Raw genomic sequence first — 18,673 nt, forward strand, 5'->3', positions numbered from 1 at the left:
ATCTAATAAAGTTATTAGAATGTCATATGTATTCAACGAAAAATAATTAATCTTCTCTTGTCTTCGTCTAGTATTTTTTGTACAAAGTATAAACTGTTATAATGATCAGTTAACATATCAGCGAAGAAAATTATCAAATTACCATGGAGAGAAACAGAGTAGAAGCTACAGTAGTTTAGATGTAAGAAGTAGCGTAGTCAATTTTCATTAAGAAAGTGGAAAATCATAAAGAGAAATCGAAAGTACTATAAATAAACATTACCATAACTGAAGCAATACTTCAAAAAATATTTCAAACAAAAGTTGTGCATCTCGATGAGATATGAAATTGTTGTCAAAGATATTTTTTCGAATCAATAAATGGTATTAAGGCCATACATTAAGGTATCATTTTTTTAAATGGAACCATCGAATTTTGTTTACAGTTTATGAAATCTGACGTTTAACTTGACGGTGTGGATGTCAGGAAGTAAAATTCAAAAAAAAAGTTTTAAATCATAATATCGAAAGCAAACAATTTTTTATTCAATATTTAAATATTTAATCTAAAAGTTCTGTGGATTTACCCTTAACTATATCTCGTAATACCCTTTGTGTAATAATGGGTTATTTCCGATTACTGAAATAAATACAAAAAATAGACTCCAGGTATTTCTCATGTTTATACAGCGGATCTTTATGCAAAATAAAATCTTTGCAAATGTACTAATAAAAATTGTACCTAAATAGGAATTTATTTCACCTTAAAAATATTATAATATGAACCTCGCTTCCAATATTTCTTTATACTATTCCATACCGTTTGCGTTTAGTCGTTCCTTGCACATTCAAATTTGTTTATAAATGCATAAAAATCATCTACTCATGATATATCGGCTCTGAGGTACTAAGAGGTTTAAAGAATGGAACAATCGCGGAAAAATATTCAATTACGGAATCGAAAGCCGCTCTGAAAGGATTAACGAAGAGTATCTGATCTACCTTCGCGCGGACAAGTACAGGTGTGCTAACCGTGAGCCATGTAGGCAGCAAATATATGGAGCAGGATCGACCGCCCGGTAGAACATCAGGACACCTCGGATCAATACGACCAAGAGAGACCGAAACAATGGCCGTCCAACTGCGCCGACGGGGACAGAGCTAACCACCTACACGATATGCGCCCGTTCAACGCGGCGCTGCTATGTCCTGGGTGAGGATGCAATTTTCTCGGTCTCTTCCATCTCCGTTTAAACAACTATAACCGGAATAGCTTTCAAAATAAAGCTAGAACTTTCCTCGCAAAAAGTGTGTTGCGAACGCTCTCGCTTAAAATAGACACCCGACGATACAGTTCTTCAACGCTGCTTCGCGGAAATCCTTCCAGAATTTTCGCGCATGTTGAAAACAAAACGATTGAAGCTGTTCGAGGCTGTGATCGAGGATTCCATTCGTATCGCATTTACGAAGCAAACATAACCGACGGGAAGATTCAACGAAGCAAACAAACGGAATCGTTCGCTGCGTTGATTTAACGAGAAACGATCGTTCTACGTGTTGATGATTATTCCCATGGAAATTATACGCTGATGATGATAGCGTAGATACTCAAATTGACGAATCGAATAATGAGAAAGAAAAGAGGAGCGTCTCGTACTTCTATTAAGGTTGTCACGCGGAACTAAGCAAACGTGAAATTGAAATTCTGAATGGACAAATGTCACTTAAGTCCTTTCCACGAGACAATGGGGTTGAATATAAGCAGAGCTCGTCACGTGACCGAAATTTCATTGGTCCTCTGCGTTGAGATGACGTTTTGGCCAGGAATAAATCCTAGATTTGATACGCTATAGGTCTACGCAAAAAGAAGACCCGATAAACTAGTAAAAAATCGATTACAGGGTTTCGACTTTAAAATTGTCGCAAAAATTGGAGCCTTCGGAATTAGTATTTATATACGTAACTGGTAAATGCATCCATTTTGGTCTATTTGTATATGATCAGTCCTCTTCCAACCAAATATGAGAAAAGTTTTATTCTACTTACTTGACTTACTTGACTATGATGTACCAATATATAGTTCAGTATCTAAAAGGATACTATACATTTTTGATCCAATCCAAGAAATTTCATTCAGATTTTCTTTAGAAATCTTCGAAACATTTTCCAATTCGAATTTCAATGCAGAGACAGAGGAAATACCATTAGAACATAGAAGGTGACAATTATCTGTAATATTTACTATTATACATTTATTATTCCAAAACCATTCTGAATTCGACAATTTATACATGCAAAAGACTGGAAACTAGAAATGCCCCAGATAACGCGACGACTACATTTATTATGATTAAATAAACCAACAGTTATCTTCAAATTAGCTAACTGAAACAAAGGAGAAACATTCTCAATAATATACATATTAACTCATATTCAAGGAAACCGCGTAGAAGTAAAGAAATTGTACGCCGATTCACCAATGGCTTCATAAACAATGAACATGGTGGTTGTGCAACGGTAATGAACGTTCAAGAACTGATCAATAATCTTCCTAAAGGAATATCGACCTTTATATGTGAAGCTTATGCAATTCTACAAGTCCTGCGATACATAAAAACCTCGGAAGATAATCTTTTCGTTATATTTACCAACTCCAATCAGTTCTGTTAGCCATTAAAGATGTTAGAACCACGATAAAAAAAAGCAATTGAAGATATTCAATTAACATTAATGTTACTATGAATACAAAAAAGCATCCAAACTGAATTTATTAGGTCCATCGCATCGAGGAATCGTTGACAACTAATAACCAAATCAAGCAGCAAAATCTGCCAAAATGATGAAAAAAAAAACATTTGTAAAAGTCACAACTTTTAACGAAGTGAAAAATAATATTAAAAATACAGCAAAGGAGAACTGAAATCAAGAATGGATCATCACACCAACGAAAATACATCAATTCAAGAAATTAACCAATGATACTTGCTATTCCAGCCCAACCAACCAAAGAACTGTAAATCATGCTAACAATATTAACTATCAACAATATCAAACTTTTAGGCAATGCATAATAAACTTGTAATAAACTTCTCGTCATAAAAGACACAATTGAAAAACGCCATCAAAAAGAACAGGATCAAACAGGATCAAACAGAATTAAAACTTCCAAATGGTACACAGTTAATTCTTAACAACAAAAACTAAATCTTCAAATAAGTACATTAGTCTTACTGGTGTGACACTCTTAAACATCAATTCTTTTTTTGGCAATTTTTGGAAGTACATATATTTAAAAATGTACTGATAAAATTTGAGTAATAAAAATAAATGTAAAGTAATAGATATTATAGTGAAATCAAACATATGTAAAGTTTCAGACGCGTTTATCTCGAAACATCATTTTTTCCATCTAGTTCTTAAGATAAAAACAATCTATGGAACCGATCTTTCTAAAATTCAAATATGTTAGTCTGCACGTCAGTAACCATCGTGTGGGCCACATATTTTTTTTATAACGTAAAATGGTCAACAGATAGTGAGTATTTGAGTACTTGAGTTTAAACGATCGTTATTTTCTTTATTTTTTCACTTACACTGTTTAGTCTGCTTCACACGATAAGCACACTCGTATAATTTAGTAAACTATTTAAAGATTTTGTGTCTGACCAATCGTTTTTAAAATATCTCGACAACCATGACGATACCGACTACAACGGGAGTTATTTTAAAGTTAATATGAATCGATAACTAAGTTTTATGAAATTCGTACAAAAATATTTGTACACTCTTTGTGAGTAATATTATTAGAAGAAAAAACATTCGAATTGTTCTTTGTTTTATAAACTTTAAAAAAATTTCCTCAAGCGTTTCATTTTTCGCTTGTCATACCAGAGAGACTCCTTAAGAAAATACAATACATTTGTTAAATTGTAGTTAAAGTATAAATATAAATGTAATTACTACACACTGCACCTTAAGTAAAGTGGGGTTAAAAAAAAACTGTTTTCATTTTCTATTTTATATAGAATATTTTATATGAAACAAATAATTATCTATTTTTTCTCTAAACAAAAATTTTGCGTATCTCTGCCACTGACACGTCCCTGGCGCAGTCACGTGGTTTCATTTAAATCTACTTCATCCTCCCGTGCAGCAGACTATAAGGTCGTGTGCATGATAAAAAATCAGCCAGCACGCCTGCGCGGACTTACTCTACGAGTCTGCACAAGGGAGACCGGAACGACGTAGGAGTATAGATTGCCAATGCAAGCGCGGCTCAGACTCAGTCCTCCAGCAAACTCCATCGAGGACTTGTTGATCTTGGGAACACCTAGAAGCACCTTCTTCGAACCTATCGAGAATCACCGGTCAACCTAAGTCAAGGTTTAAACTGACAATTTCGTAAGTTGTGCAACTGTTCTTCAATTTTTAATTTCAACACTGTTCTTCTATTACCCTCACATCACTATCTTGATTCGTATTTATAAATATTTTACGAAAATAGTTGGTACAACCATAATTGTCAATTCCGTTTAAGTGGATCGGAGCGTTAGCAGACAATTACTACTGTTTTAGTCGTAGGTACTGTTTTAATTTGAGGTATTTATTTGGGAGAGAGTACCAGATTTATCGATTGCGTCTTTTGTGCACATATTTTTGGGTACAATGAGTGAATCCTGGGGAGAATTGAATATCAGTACCGGTTCAATGAGAACGTGAATAGTAACCAGTGCAGACTTTACAAAAGCTGATTACAATTTCTCACCCTCACAGACACCTAATGCTTACAATTCTTTCCTGAACTGACATTTCTATTCGCATGCAATATTATTCGATTACTTTAACATGTAACCTTCTTTACTGAGAGGATAGTCTGATCTAAAGTGCAGAATTACAGACTTTCATTGCATATTTATTTTAAAAAATAGTATTAAACATGGGAATTTCACATTACATGGACATATTCGTGCATTCATTAAGTGTAATTTGAGAACAAATTAATATCGGTCTCGGGTTAAGGCATGAGTAAGTAGAATGCGAACAGTAACCAGACAGTGTAACCACGCGATCGTATCTCAAGTAGATCACTAGTGCCAAAGCCAGACATAGTCCGTCGCTGAGAGGATAGTCTGATTTAAAGTGCAGAAGTACAGACTTTTATTGCATATTTATTTTAAAAAATAGTATTAAACATGGGAATTTTTAATTTCTTGGACATATGTATGTATTCATTAAGTGTAATTTGAGAACAAATTAATATCGGTCTCGGGTTAAGGCATTAGTAAATAGAATGTGAACAGTAACCAGAGACTGCAGGCTTTATGAAGGCTGGCTAAAACATTTAACACTTGTAGGCATCTAATACTTAGAATTCATTCTATAACGGACCTTCCATCCTGCTTTTGACTACTTTAAAATTGCGAAATTCCCCTTAAATAACCACGCGTTTGTATCTCAAGTAGATCACTAGTGCCCAAGCCAGACATAGTCCGTCGCTGAGAGGATAATCTGGTCTAAAGTGCAAAAGTACAGACTTTCATTGAAAAGTCTCGAAACACAATTTTAGTCACTCAGAGATTTTCACGAGTATTAGCTTGGCAATCAACGTGTTAAACACGTTTTTCTCAAAACCGTATTTTCGAAGCTGATTAACACAATTTTAGAAAGTCTATTGGATCGATTATTTTCAAATTTCGACTGTATGCTCAGAAATGATCCCTGTATTGTCTAACGAACAAGCGAGATTATACGTTGCATAGTTTGTTCTTTATTGTTAAAAATATCGAACATTTTAATTCAAAATTTGAACTTTTGAGCTTAAACAGCTGTTCTAGGAAAAAGATCCTTTTGGTTTCGAGTGTAATCATTCAAAGTTGAGTGTTTAAATTATGTAGAGAGTTCGACTGAAAGTTTTATAACGTAATTGTTGATTTCGTACATTTATAGCATGTTAATATGGAAAAGACTTGCAAAATATATACGTACAAAGACAACTATTTGACAAATTCATATAACCTTTCTATACTTTTTATATTCTTATATGTTATAAATGCATACAATTTGCAATCCATGTGTAACATTGTTTATTTTTCAAATTTCAACCTAATACATATTTTCAAAATAATGCCTTTACTACTGAAATCAGTTTTTATCCATTTCCAAATAGAGCTGGGTAAAATATTATTTGAAATAATACATAGTATATAATTTATTTTATTTTAAATCGCGCATGTGACGTTTAAAATAAATTATTTCGTTCGTTAGAATAAATTTTAAAGATAGTATTTCATCAGATAATATTACTACCAGATATCAAACATTGGAAATATTTCATTCATTTTTATTTCTTTTCAAATTATTTCTAACATTGAAAAATCAGAATTACCGAAATGTTTAGACGACATTGATTCGCGTATTCCAAGTTGTTGTCAATGACCATTTCGAATAGTAATGATTACACTAACAATGCGTATATTTTGTCAAACATTACTGTCGCTTTCTATCTAATGAGTATTTCTTTCCTTAGCTTGTCTGATTGAACGCATATTGAAAATACAAATACAGAACACTTAATTTTGATTTCAGGTTATCAAAATAAAAATATTTTACGTGATAATATCTTGCTTGATATGTAAAATATTATTTTATTCTAACTACATCTAATATTGTAGAATCTTTTATTTAAAATAGTGAATAAAATATCATTTTATTAAGTTCTGTTTCCGTGTTAGGTAGGCACTCCAATTAGTGCGTCATGCGGATAGGGCTGCGCAGGTCTATTACCTTCGCAACGCTGCATATAAGCTTTTATTAAGCCTCAATCTAATTAGACGAGACTCAATGTATTAATTGGTGATTGGTGGCGTCAATATAACTCTACATAAAGGGTGTTGCGTAGATCTATTACACTCACAATGTCGCATACAACTCTTTATCACGTGTCACTGTAATTAATCAGAACGCCTCATTAGATTGCAGCTGACTGCGATAAATGCGAAGGTTCATTCAAACAAGCCAATACCAATTTAATTTTCAATATTGAAACGGACATCCTACCTGATGTCTTTATTTCGTTTAATTTGTAATGAAGACTAATCGAGTTCAACATTCTGAATGGCAAACGAAAGGTTATACAAAATATTCGACACATCTCGCCAAATGCGTATTTTTCTTTGACAAAAATTCTAATTATTAGCCGATCGGTCTAATAGTGCTTCTGAAATAGTATAAACCAGCTTCGAAAATATGGTTTCGAGAAAAACGCGTTTTAAGGTTCAAGTACATTTTTTAGAAGGAAGGAACCACTGGACCTTCAAAAACAGACTTATACTCCAAGCTCCATAACTTCTGAAATTTTGTGAATTTTTATTTGAAATTTTGCACAATTGTCCTTCAAGGAGTGGACTGTAAGATTCTGTCGATATGGAAGAAGCACCTCCTCGAAGCCTTTTTTTAATGGATCTTTTTAGTTCCATTTCTAGTGCGACGACAGAAAAATTAAGCATATTTCAAGAATTTCTTTCGAGGTTTATAAAATAAAGAACGATTTCAATGTTTTTCTATTAATAATAGTGTTCAGAAAGAGTATACAAAAATTTTTATATGAATTTTATGACTTATTTATTGATTTATATTAATTTTAAAATAACTCCTGTCGTAGTCGGTATCTTCATGGTTCTCAAGATATTTGGAAACGGTTGGTCTGACACAAGAGATAGTTAGTTTATAGTTAGATAGATAGTTTAATAGTTTATTAGGAGGGGAAATAGGTTTAGAAATTCGTGTTTAGCGATTTGCATGAATTTTTTTAGCAAGGAAGGAATGTATGTAATTTAATGAAACTTTGACAATGTTTTATACATATATTCAAGTGAATATTATAATTTTTTGGAAGTACTTCCTCGGAAAATATGCAAGATATCAGTCTGAAAGTCAATAGGGATTTAAATTTACTTTAAAGACATGTCTTTCTTCTATAAGAACCTACATTCGGAGTAATATCATTGTTTCAAGTATCTTTTAATTGCAAAAAAGATTTTACAAAAATGGGAAAAAGTTATGCTCTCTCGTTTAAACACCTCTGAAAATGCAATATTCAATTTTTTAGGGGGAATTTGGATTCATATAGAAGAAAGACATGTATTTAAAGTAAATTTAAATCCCTATTGATTTCAGATGAAGACGACGGCCTCCAGAATGTACGTAAAACACCTAAGTTTCATGTTGATCTCCCACAGGTGGTAGCTATCTTCCATATTTTGCATGGAAATACTTCGAAAAAATTACAATATTCATTTCAACATATGTATAAAATGTTCTCAAAGTTTTACTAAATTATATACATTCCTTTCTTGCTATAAAAATTCATGCAAATCACTAAAAAACGTAGTCTTAAACCTATTTCTCCCCTTAAATTATATGAGTGTGCTTATTGGGTGAAGCAAAATGTACCGTGTAAGTGTAGAAATAAAGAAAATGCTCGTTTAAACTCAGGTACCCAAATATTCACCAATTTTATGAATTTAGACTTTAGAAATTTGTCACTATTGTTCATCAAGGGATGCTTTATGAAATTCTGTCAAAATAAAGAATCCATTTTTCGTCTCAGATAAAAACAATTCCACTCTTAACACTTTATCTACCGGGCTATTTAGAAACAGACTTTAATTCAAAAAAGAATTTTCTACAATATCATAGGTTAATCTAGGCTAACAATGATTCCTTCATACTATTATTAGGTACATTGAAAGCCAAGTCTGTTTTTAAACACTAAACATTGTAAGTAGACAACCATCAACACAGTGAATAAATTCAAACAGCTAAATACTGCAATTTTAAGGTAATAAGCGACCCTTATTAACTATGAAATCGAAGACATCAATCATGTGATTTGGCAATGCAGGCTCTACGATAGTTCAAGGACCAAGATAATTAAGAAGCTCCAAGAGATGAAACTGTGTTTCCCACTTAATGTTGAATCGCTTGTTGCAAAACCTAATATTGCAGCTTGTCTATGTATTTTTGAGTTTTTAAAAGAATGTAAACTGCGGATATAATGTACACGTAAACTGTATTATACATACTACTGTATATATGAACCTTATCTGAGGTTCTCAAATAATAAAAAAAAAAGCCTAAAAATAGGCTCCCGGTAAATAAATTGTTAATGTCTTGATATATTTGGTTTCAGAATTTTAACCACTCGTACGTGATCCGACATCCCTGCTACATAAACGAAGATGTACACATGCGTTGCATTGGCCGTCGTCGCTCTGGCGGGCTCGATGCACCTTGGCGTCGAGGCATGGGGTGGTCTCTTTAATCGTTTCAGTCCCGAGATGCTGTCGAATCTTGGTTACGGTGCTCATGGCGACTACATGAGCAGAACAGGATTATATCAGGTGAGAAATTCTTTTTCTTGGGATAATCCTCAGGAGCTATGTTTCGTTGTAGCCACAGTAGGGGCTTAGCGATTCCTCCAACACGAGTTTTCTTCAGCAAAAAAAGCTAGCGTTTAGAACTTTGTGGACATTTCTTTATTCTCCCATGGACGTCCGGAGATTAAGAGAGTGTGTACATTTATCTATAAAGATCTTACAACATATTGTCGTTGAAGTGTATCATACGAGTTTGAAATCAACATTTCAATTCAACACAATTGAGAGAGTACGAATACTTCTAGGTCGTTGCAACTTTGCCGCAGTACGGTTGGCGATCGATAATATTGTTTTCACGTAATAGCAAGCACTTATGAAAGCTTTTCGCTGCCGCAAGCTATTCTCGCGAGAGTAGCGTCATTAGATTCGCTTTGTTATTGACTGCAAATCGGATGAAAATTACGTGTCTCTAATCGAGCAATCTCCGAACGCACACAGTGTGTATACAAGGTGTCCCGATGAAAACAGATCGCAGTGTCTGTGGTGATTTAAATATTAAGGAAAAATATTGCTTAATAAAAATATTCGAATTTGGGAATGACTGTATCATCGTAAAACAAAGGCAATTTGACAGTAAAAGTGTAGGAATATTTAAGTGGAACGTTTTTAATTTGGCTTACATTAGATTAATTTGAAACTTAACTGATATAATATCCTCATATTTGTAATGAAATGTACTGTTTCGCATCATTGTTAAACGTTTTGATAATCCATATTCTAACAAGATTTCTATTTCTAGTTATTTTATTTAAAATATAAAACTTAGAAATCAAAATAATAATTCTGTTTCAATATTTTTGTGACCGACTCTATGCGAACAAAATTCTTTAAAAATGTCAAAATCACTATATCCAAACTGCTATAATATTTATAAAACGTTTAATCATCAAAATCGAATGCATTTCTAACCTTTTATGTTCCTATTAAAGCGGCCATTATCTGCTTCCTATGGAAACGCTTACGGAGATTCTTTGGAAGACGACCCGTACGTGCCATGCGATCAGAGACAGTGTACAGCCAACGAACATTGTTGTCCAGGTTCTATTTGCATTAACGTCGACGGAGGTTAGTAATGTTTTTTCTCTCTTACAATCAGTGGCATAAATGAGTCCTCTAGCCTTTACGAAACAAATCATTTTAACACTTTCTTGACCACTCACGAGTATGCTCGTGTGTTCATGACCTAACATTGCTCATCGATCACAAGTTAACTCATATTTTTGTACTTGTATTACTTATGCAATTTTTGTAGCAGCATTCTAGGTCTTAACTATTTTAACTTAGATAGTAATTTAATTTTTTGCTAACATTCCAAAAAGCACACGTACATATGTGCAATTCAAGGTGTATGTATTTGATTTCCGCCATCTTCGATTATAATCGAATTATTAATAATATCCTTTTTTTTTTAATTTATCTTTGAGGCTATTAGGAAAATTGTAAGTCAAAGAAAGTTTTATTTTTCTTTCTTATAATCTACATTATTCTTCTACCACTTGTCTTAAATACGCGTATATTTGAAACATTCAATTATTGCTTTTGGTTGTTAAAAATACATAAAAAATAACTACTGATAAGACGCATATTCAACACATCCTGCTGTACGAGTTTTGTAGAGATACTACAGTCACAGAAATTGCTAAAAATATTTGTAATACATATGAAAAAGATACTATAAAGATTCACACGTCAAAAGCAATTTGGAAAATTCGCTTAGAAAGTGTCTCACGTGTTGAGCTACCAAAAACAATAGATGAGGATAATTCAGTGAGGACTTTTGCTATGAATCGTCGAATTACGACTCGAAAACTTGCATAGAATTTCAATGTTTCTCAAACATGTTTCAACGAAACCCTTCAACGCATTGGAATGACTGCGAAGTCATATCTGAGTTAGCTGTAGATTAAGATTTGCTCAAAATTATTTTCCAAAAAAACCTCTCGATAGCACTTAGAAAATTTAATATGTTATTGAAAAATGCTTCATTTTTTAAATTTCGGATAACTCAGCTCTAACGTAGAATGTTCATCGTGGAATACATGAGGAAATAATGACAACGATGCAACTTTGTTAATTTAAGATATGTTTAAAAACAAAAATCGTGATACCTGCACCAACTTAGCGCCACTAAGAAACGTTCTTTCGAATACCCTGATTATCAGAAAATTTTCCATTCGTTCCCAAAAAATACATAAATATGCTCCTTTTTTCCGTCCTAGATAAGCTTCTCCTTTCACTTAAACGTTTCAAATTAATTCGATTAGAAACCAATTTAAGTTATGCTTTTACAATAATTTCTTTCGACGGGTTCAGTGGAAGGCCATTGCGTGTTCCAACTTGGACAAAAACAGGGCGAGCTATGCAGAAGGGACAACGACTGCGAGACTGGTTTAATGTGTGCCGAGATACCCGGCAGTGAGACTCGTTCGTGTCAACCACCGGTGACATCCAACAAGCTATACAGTAAGCAAAGCTAACCTTGATCTGATGAGCGAAAGATGACCTGTAACATTGTCCCACGTAAAGCGTTTAAAGTCAGTCGATAAAGGTCACTGCACAATCGGTTTTACGTCAAAGGGATAATTATAAGGTCTCACGTGACACGTTTATATTTATCTTCTAAATGTGGAAGCAACTGTAACGAATGATTACAGACGAGGAGTGCAACATGTCTGGCGAATGTGACATCAGCCGTGGCTTGTGTTGTCAGCTTCAAAGACGTCATCGACAAACAGCCAGAAAGGTATTAGAATATCGTACTTTCATATTGTTTCTTATTTAACGCGTCCTTCGCTATATCCCAGTGATTTACAAACTAGGGAAAGCGAATTACAGTGGGTGTAGAATGTATTCGTACACTGATCAATTTCCCAAAAATCTTTTGCGTGAAATTGTAGTTTCTTAACTTCTTTTTTTATAATATTGTTGGACTTTTTACTTGGTTTGGGATGAGAAATGATTTCCTTTGGTACCACAAATCACAGAACAACTTATCTGCACGAGTTGATATAATATATTTGTTGGACAATATTATCAAAGAACAATTGAACTTAAAAAAGAAAAACGCGCGGACCAGGAGCCCGCCATTCGAACACACACACTCTGACGCGCCAATTAACCACGAGATTCAACAATAATCAGTGATATCTTACATATTCTCGGAAGTCTCTAAGATAGATATAGTCCAAACAACATTTACTAGTTAATATAATTTGTGAAATTAACAAAAAAAATGCGAAAAGTGGGTAAAAGTAACGAACCATTTACAGTTGAGTTTGTAACGTAAACACATTAGTTTATTGCTCCGTACGATTTAAAAAACATCAAATTTCCAGTAAAGTACTTTTAAAAATGGCTCTAATAGAGGAATGGAAAAAGATCCCACTTCGAATAACTAATAATTTAGTTAATTTAATGCTTAGAAGAGTAATTATATAAAATTATAAATTGCACAATAATTATAAAATCAAAAGAAAATCCCACGAAGGAAGTACTACATACTTATAAATTAATGTAAATTTCTTTTTTTTTTTTTAATGAAGTTTTAAAAATTAAACAGTTGTGCGAATTCTTATTGCCTTAATATTTCTATCGATTAATCGTTTTTTTCTTGTTAATTTCGCAATTTACATAAATAGCTATTTTTTTTTGTACTCTATTTATTCTAGAGATTTCCGAGAATATGTAGAATGACATTATTTATAAAAAATAAGTTAATAAATTACAATTTTACATAGTTTTTTTTGGAAATTGATCGGTGTACGAATACTTTCTACACCCACTGTACATCCTAGCCTAACGTCTTCCAGTTACAGATTTTGGTACACAAAATATCCATTGAATCAAATATTATATAGAATGTAATCATTAGAAATTCACCTTCATCCCCTAAGTATTATCAAAATTTTGGGAACTTGGCTGAAGGATCCTCTTGCTAAACATAATTAATTAATATCAATGTTACAAATTAAAAATCGTTTTAAAAGTACGAAGTTAGTAAATATTTATTTTGCAGTACTTGAACCAAAATAGGTAATTAATATGTTAAATGTCACTAGATTAAGAGAGTGTAAAAATCTCATAACACGCGTTGTGTATAATTTATCAGACGATTTTTGTATTTGTTAGATTCAATATTATAGTACCTTGGAGAGTGACCTTTCAGAAACTGTTTTTGCATTATTTATATTATTTTTCACCCCACCTATCAGCTGTCTCTGCTTAAAGGTCTTTTATTAATCTAAAAATTAATTTATTTTTGTATCATATTATACATATTTCGCTGATCTCAATTAGTAAATGCCCCTCATTCTTTAATTTCACATAAAAAATATATGACAAATATTTTACTTGAATTTTTAGTTCTTAAAAATCGTACCCTTTTCAAAACTAAATTACAGACATAAATTATACTTAATTTATAACATTGGAAAACAAATTAAAACTTAGAATTAAATACAGTATAACTTTGTATTTATATCAAAGCAAGTCAAAATTTGTTATTCCCAGTTTTAAATTGATTAAGTACGTAAAATATGTTATGGGATGTATCCTCCTGAAGGTAACTGTGTTCGTCAAACTAACGATGCATAATTCAGGCAACGCCATTAGCGCATTAGTCGAAGAGTTGCAAAATTTCCCTCTCTAAAAAACGCGTGAATTTATTAAATTGCTCGCCCCATTCCAGACAAAGTTACTTTGTGAAAGAGTTTTAATTTTTATCTAGCAAAAATTCTATTCTTTTTTAGAATCAATTATGTATGTACATAATTTCAAGTTTTATAGTGTGGATACCTTTTTCTGTAACCGTGTTTGCCAACCTAGCCCAAACAATTCCAAAAAACGACCCAGTTTCTTCTTCACCCGACTACAACTCGGCATTGTTACACAAGAAAGTTCTTGTCTCTGCCCAGGTTTGTTCGTACTTCAAGGATCCACTGGTGTGCATCGGACCGGTGGCAACGGATCAGATCAAGTCCGTTGTGCAGTACACTTCCGGTGAGAAGCGGATCACTGGACAGGGAAACCGAATCTTCAAACGGGTCCCATTCGCCTAAAATCTCGATCGTTCCTCGATACCCAGTGAAAGTGGAAGGAGTGTCTATGCGAATCAAATCTATCTTACATGTAATTACTGCAGAAAAGCCTAGTATGTAAGTCTGTCAGTTATAAATTCTCTCGATTCGTTCGACGTTCCCGATCCACGCCTGCCGACGATGATGATTCGCGTAATATAATAGCGAACATCGCCGAAGCTAGCAGGAAGATTCGGGAAGAACGTAAACGCGCCTTCCAAATCGCTTCTCTCCTAACACTATGACTGAAAAATACGATACATATCAGAATATCCCGTCTCGTAGAATCGTAAGGTAAAGATACATATCAATGAGGAGAATTATGGGGCGCGTTTCCAAAAACTATGCTAATTATCGACGAGCAACGTGTTCAGGGTACTTAAAACTTTCGTTCTTTCGACTCTTCTGTTTGTCATAAATAAAGATTAGAATTTAAATAGCAGTCGAGTAGATAGGACGCGAACTATGAGTACAATAGTCCTAGTAAGGGGTGACGTTACTTCAGTAAGTACGGTTAAAATATATTAATTTACTCCTAAGTTAACATTCAGTGGAATAATAGTCCTAGGTATCAAAGGATTTCATTAATTCTTTGTTCAAACATTTTTTTGCATTTGAAACAACGACTGAGAGAGAGAGAGAGAGAGAGAGAGAGAGAGAGAGAGAGAGAGAGAGAGAGAGAGAGAAAGTGTGTAACATTTCTTCTTGCGTTAGGTTTATTTACTTTGCCCTCTGCACAAGCAAAACTGATACTATTTTCAGCGATTGTTGAACTGACGATTTCGAGAGATCCGCGAATCGAGTTTCCTGAATTTATTCGTAAGATGTCTCCTTGAACTACTCAACGCACACAGAGGAAAACTATATACATAATATACATATTCATTCTCCTGATTCTCGAAAAGAGATCAGACCAATCCTTCAGATATCAGTGGTAAAGGAATACTTTTGGGGAAGAAATATTTCATCGATGTGACATAAAAACTACGGCATCAACGTTCTCGATCTAACCGATCATTTGAAACTTACGAAAACGAAACAACACTTCGTCGGTGTCTACAAGAGTAATTTACTTATTGCATTGTTTCGTCGTTAAGTCGTGTATTGGAATTCGAAGACAAATGTATCGTAATCGATACGCGTCCAGAAGATTCGAAAATATACATATCAAGTCAGCGTTGCTTCGCGTAGCCTATATTCCAAATTCTTAGAGTTATGTGCGTAGACTATTCGCCAGAATGACTCATTTATGTGTGAACATTGCTCTATTAAGAATTAAATCGCGGGAATCGCTCTATTGAATATTGAAACCTCGGAGGTCGCTTCGTTAAATGTTATTAAAATCGTAGAATTAAATGTAACGTTATTAAAGAAACACATAAATACGTATATATGTACTTATATGTCTGTGAAAATTGTTACTTTAAATATATATATGATATATACACATTAAAAGTAACATGTATCCATACACACATATGTGTATGTACGTATGTTACTTTTAGTATATCTGAAGACGACACCGATAACTTTGGGATTCGTAATAGTAAATGTTTATTGTAATTGTGGTTTTAAATGAATGCATTCTATGCGTACACGGCGAAGGAACGTGCTACAATCACGATCATAGTCGTGGAGTTATGGAACGGGAACGAAGCAAATGTTACGATTGTTATAATTCAGAAATCGCGGTGTTTACGTCGAAACACTGTTTGCAAAACATTTTCTGATGCGTCAAGTACCTGTTGCAAAATCTGGACAAACCCCTCGTTTCTACGCCACTGATGCTAGGCAAATCGAGAGAGTCCAAACACACAAACAAATAATAAAAAAAAAAAAAACAAAAACATAAAAAATAACGTATTTCTAGTTACACGAGAATATTATACTTCCAACGTTGACCTTTATAGTATAAGAGAACTCTAAACATATCATGTGAATGCCTAATCCATTAAGAGAGTTTGTGAATGTTATTATACGAGATATATATCTTACTGAAATTATATTTTTATCTTCGACCGATATGTATACTTAAACGTTATATATTTACATAGTATTCATATATTTTCCGGAGGCGTATATCTATAACGTAATTTAACTACCCTCCGATGCGTCGTGCGTACGTAATGTAAGCAAAGATAATCAAAGTACTTCGTTGGATTGATTCGAGCCTTTGTTCAGATTAAACGACTTTCATCCCAATATTCAATTATCAATTGTAATAAGTGAATTATTAACGATTGTATAAATGTAAGTTTTAATCCAGGTCCCCTTGTGCAAACGTTTTGTCTTTCTCTGTTTACTTAATTATTTAATCGTTCAGTAATCGCTAATTGTGGATGAAGATTATATTACGAATTGGGACTAATACATATCACGTAACTAGGAAATTCCTTCTTTTGACAGGAAAATTTGGAAAACCTTTCTCTTTCGCGTGTTATTTTAACGTACGACACATTGGGGGACTATGGCCACTTCAGGCTCGAGTCAAAAGTACCTCTATCGAATGAATTCCAACACGATTATATGTGTATAACTATGTATATGTACTGTTCAAAATTATAATGCAGAGTTTAATGTGAAATACATTGTGGGTGCATACAAAACGATTGAATCTGTTCCTCTTGCATTAGTTTCTTTGGCCTTTCCGCAAACACATATATGTACGTACTTTTTACTCTATTTAGAAATAACTGTAACGATTTTGGCGAATCCTAAGCACTATGGACTGGTTGTTTTTTTTTATTGTAGCTACATATAGAATAATTTCTGAAGCAGATAAAATTAATAAAGCATATTTTGACATATCCTATAATCAAGCTACACTATACGAGAAAAATGACAGTTCAATTTGTTCGTACTTCACAGGAGCAACAATTGTTGATATATTAATATATCAACAATGATATACATGTTATATTGTTTTGAAGTCGGTTATATTTTTTTTCCAAAAATTATTATCCGAGGAAATACTTCCAAAAGATTACAATATTTACTAGAATATGTGTATAGAATATTCTCAAAGTTCCATTAAATTATCCATTCCTTTCTTGTTAAAAAAATTTATGCAAATCATTAAAAAAACGTAATCCTAAACCTGTTTCCCCCCTTAAGGGGGTAGTCTGGTCCAGCTAATGGATTTTTCTAATACATATGTATTAGAATTATAAATATAATTTCCAGATCCCAGATAGCACCGGACGTCCAATGGACGTCCATTTTATGCCCAGTTTACGTCCAAACGTTTGACGTCCGTTGTCGGACGTCCTTAGAACGTCTATGGGACGTAAATTTTGTACGTTCCAGATACGTCAAATACTTTTTTTTAAACAAAATAAATATTATTTATTAATATTATTTATAATATAATATTTATTCAATATGTAGAACAGAATATTTTTTTCCGAATATAAAATACACTATTTACAATTGTAAATAATATTAATTAATTAATATTATTATCCCAGATAGCACCGGACGTCTCATAGACGTGCAGAAAACGTTCTGGGAATGTCCAGCACCGAACGTACAGGGAACGTACAGAGAACGTTCTAAGAATGTCCACATCGGACGTCCCAGGGACGTACATAGAATGTCCACGCCGGACGTCCCAGGGACGTTCACAGGACGTTCACAGGACGTTTAGGGTACGTTTGGACGTTATCTGGACGTCCGTAGGAGGTCCATTGGATGTCCCTGTGCTATCTGGGATATAATTAATTTTTGATATTGAAACTTTTTTTTACATATAAAGGGACGGTCAAAGAAGAAAATCGGACATTCTTGTTGAAGAATGTTGAATTGATGAATAACTGAATTATGTTTTATAAAAACTAAAAAATTAACATTAAAGTACTTATATAAATTGAATAACTGATCAAGTAACGTACGCATGCACTCCTTCAATGTTACTTCTTCCGCGAACTGTAGGAGGCGCCACAGACTTTACTTTAACCTTTGACTATACAGGGTGTCCCAAAAATGTTGTAACACATTGAAAGAGGTAGTCGGGAGGTGATTTGAAACAACTTTTTTCTTAGCGAAAATGTTGTCCGAGGCTTTGTTGAGGAGATATTAACGGAAAACATTGACCAATCAGAGCGCGCGTATACCGTTGGAGCGTAGGCTACGCGCTAGGCGGCCGCGCTCATAGGCTACCGCGGCCGCTCCAACGATATACGC

General features: G+C 33.5%; 1 protein-coding gene across 1 annotated transcript; it reads left to right on the forward strand.

Annotated features, from left to right (window-relative positions):
• Positions 1-4,220: 4,220 nt before the first annotated feature.
• LOC128889491 (prohormone-3) lies at positions 4,221-17,097 on the forward strand. The gene is made up of 6 exons (XM_054147165.1): positions 4,221-4,380; positions 9,170-9,380; positions 10,346-10,481; positions 11,730-11,879; positions 12,071-12,159; positions 14,330-17,097. The coding sequence occupies exons 2-6, from the start codon at positions 9,219-9,221 to the stop codon at positions 14,471-14,473; spliced, it is 681 nt and encodes a 226-aa protein (XP_054003140.1). The 5' UTR covers positions 4,221-4,380; positions 9,170-9,218; the 3' UTR covers positions 14,474-17,097.
• Positions 17,098-18,673: the final 1,576 nt, after the last annotated feature.

The sequence above is a fragment of the Hylaeus anthracinus genome, unplaced genomic scaffold, assembly GCF_026225885.1.
Source record: "Hylaeus anthracinus isolate JK02 unplaced genomic scaffold, UHH_iyHylAnth1.0_haploid 11997, whole genome shotgun sequence".
NCBI classification, from domain to species: domain Eukaryota; kingdom Metazoa; phylum Arthropoda; class Insecta; order Hymenoptera; family Colletidae; genus Hylaeus; species Hylaeus anthracinus.

Excerpts from the sequence above, each read along its gene's own strand:
- LOC128889491 (XM_054147165.1), top strand. The coding sequence starts at position 9,219 with ATGTACACATGCGTTGCATTGGCCGTCGTCGCTCTGGCGGGCTCGATG. Across the intron at positions 11,880-12,070 it reads GACATCCAACAAGCTATACA|ACGAGGAGTGCAACATGTCT; the intron begins GTAAGCAAAGCT and ends GAATGATTACAG. Across the intron at positions 12,160-14,329 it reads ATCGACAAACAGCCAGAAAG|GTTTGTTCGTACTTCAAGGA; the intron begins GTATTAGAATAT and ends GTCTCTGCCCAG.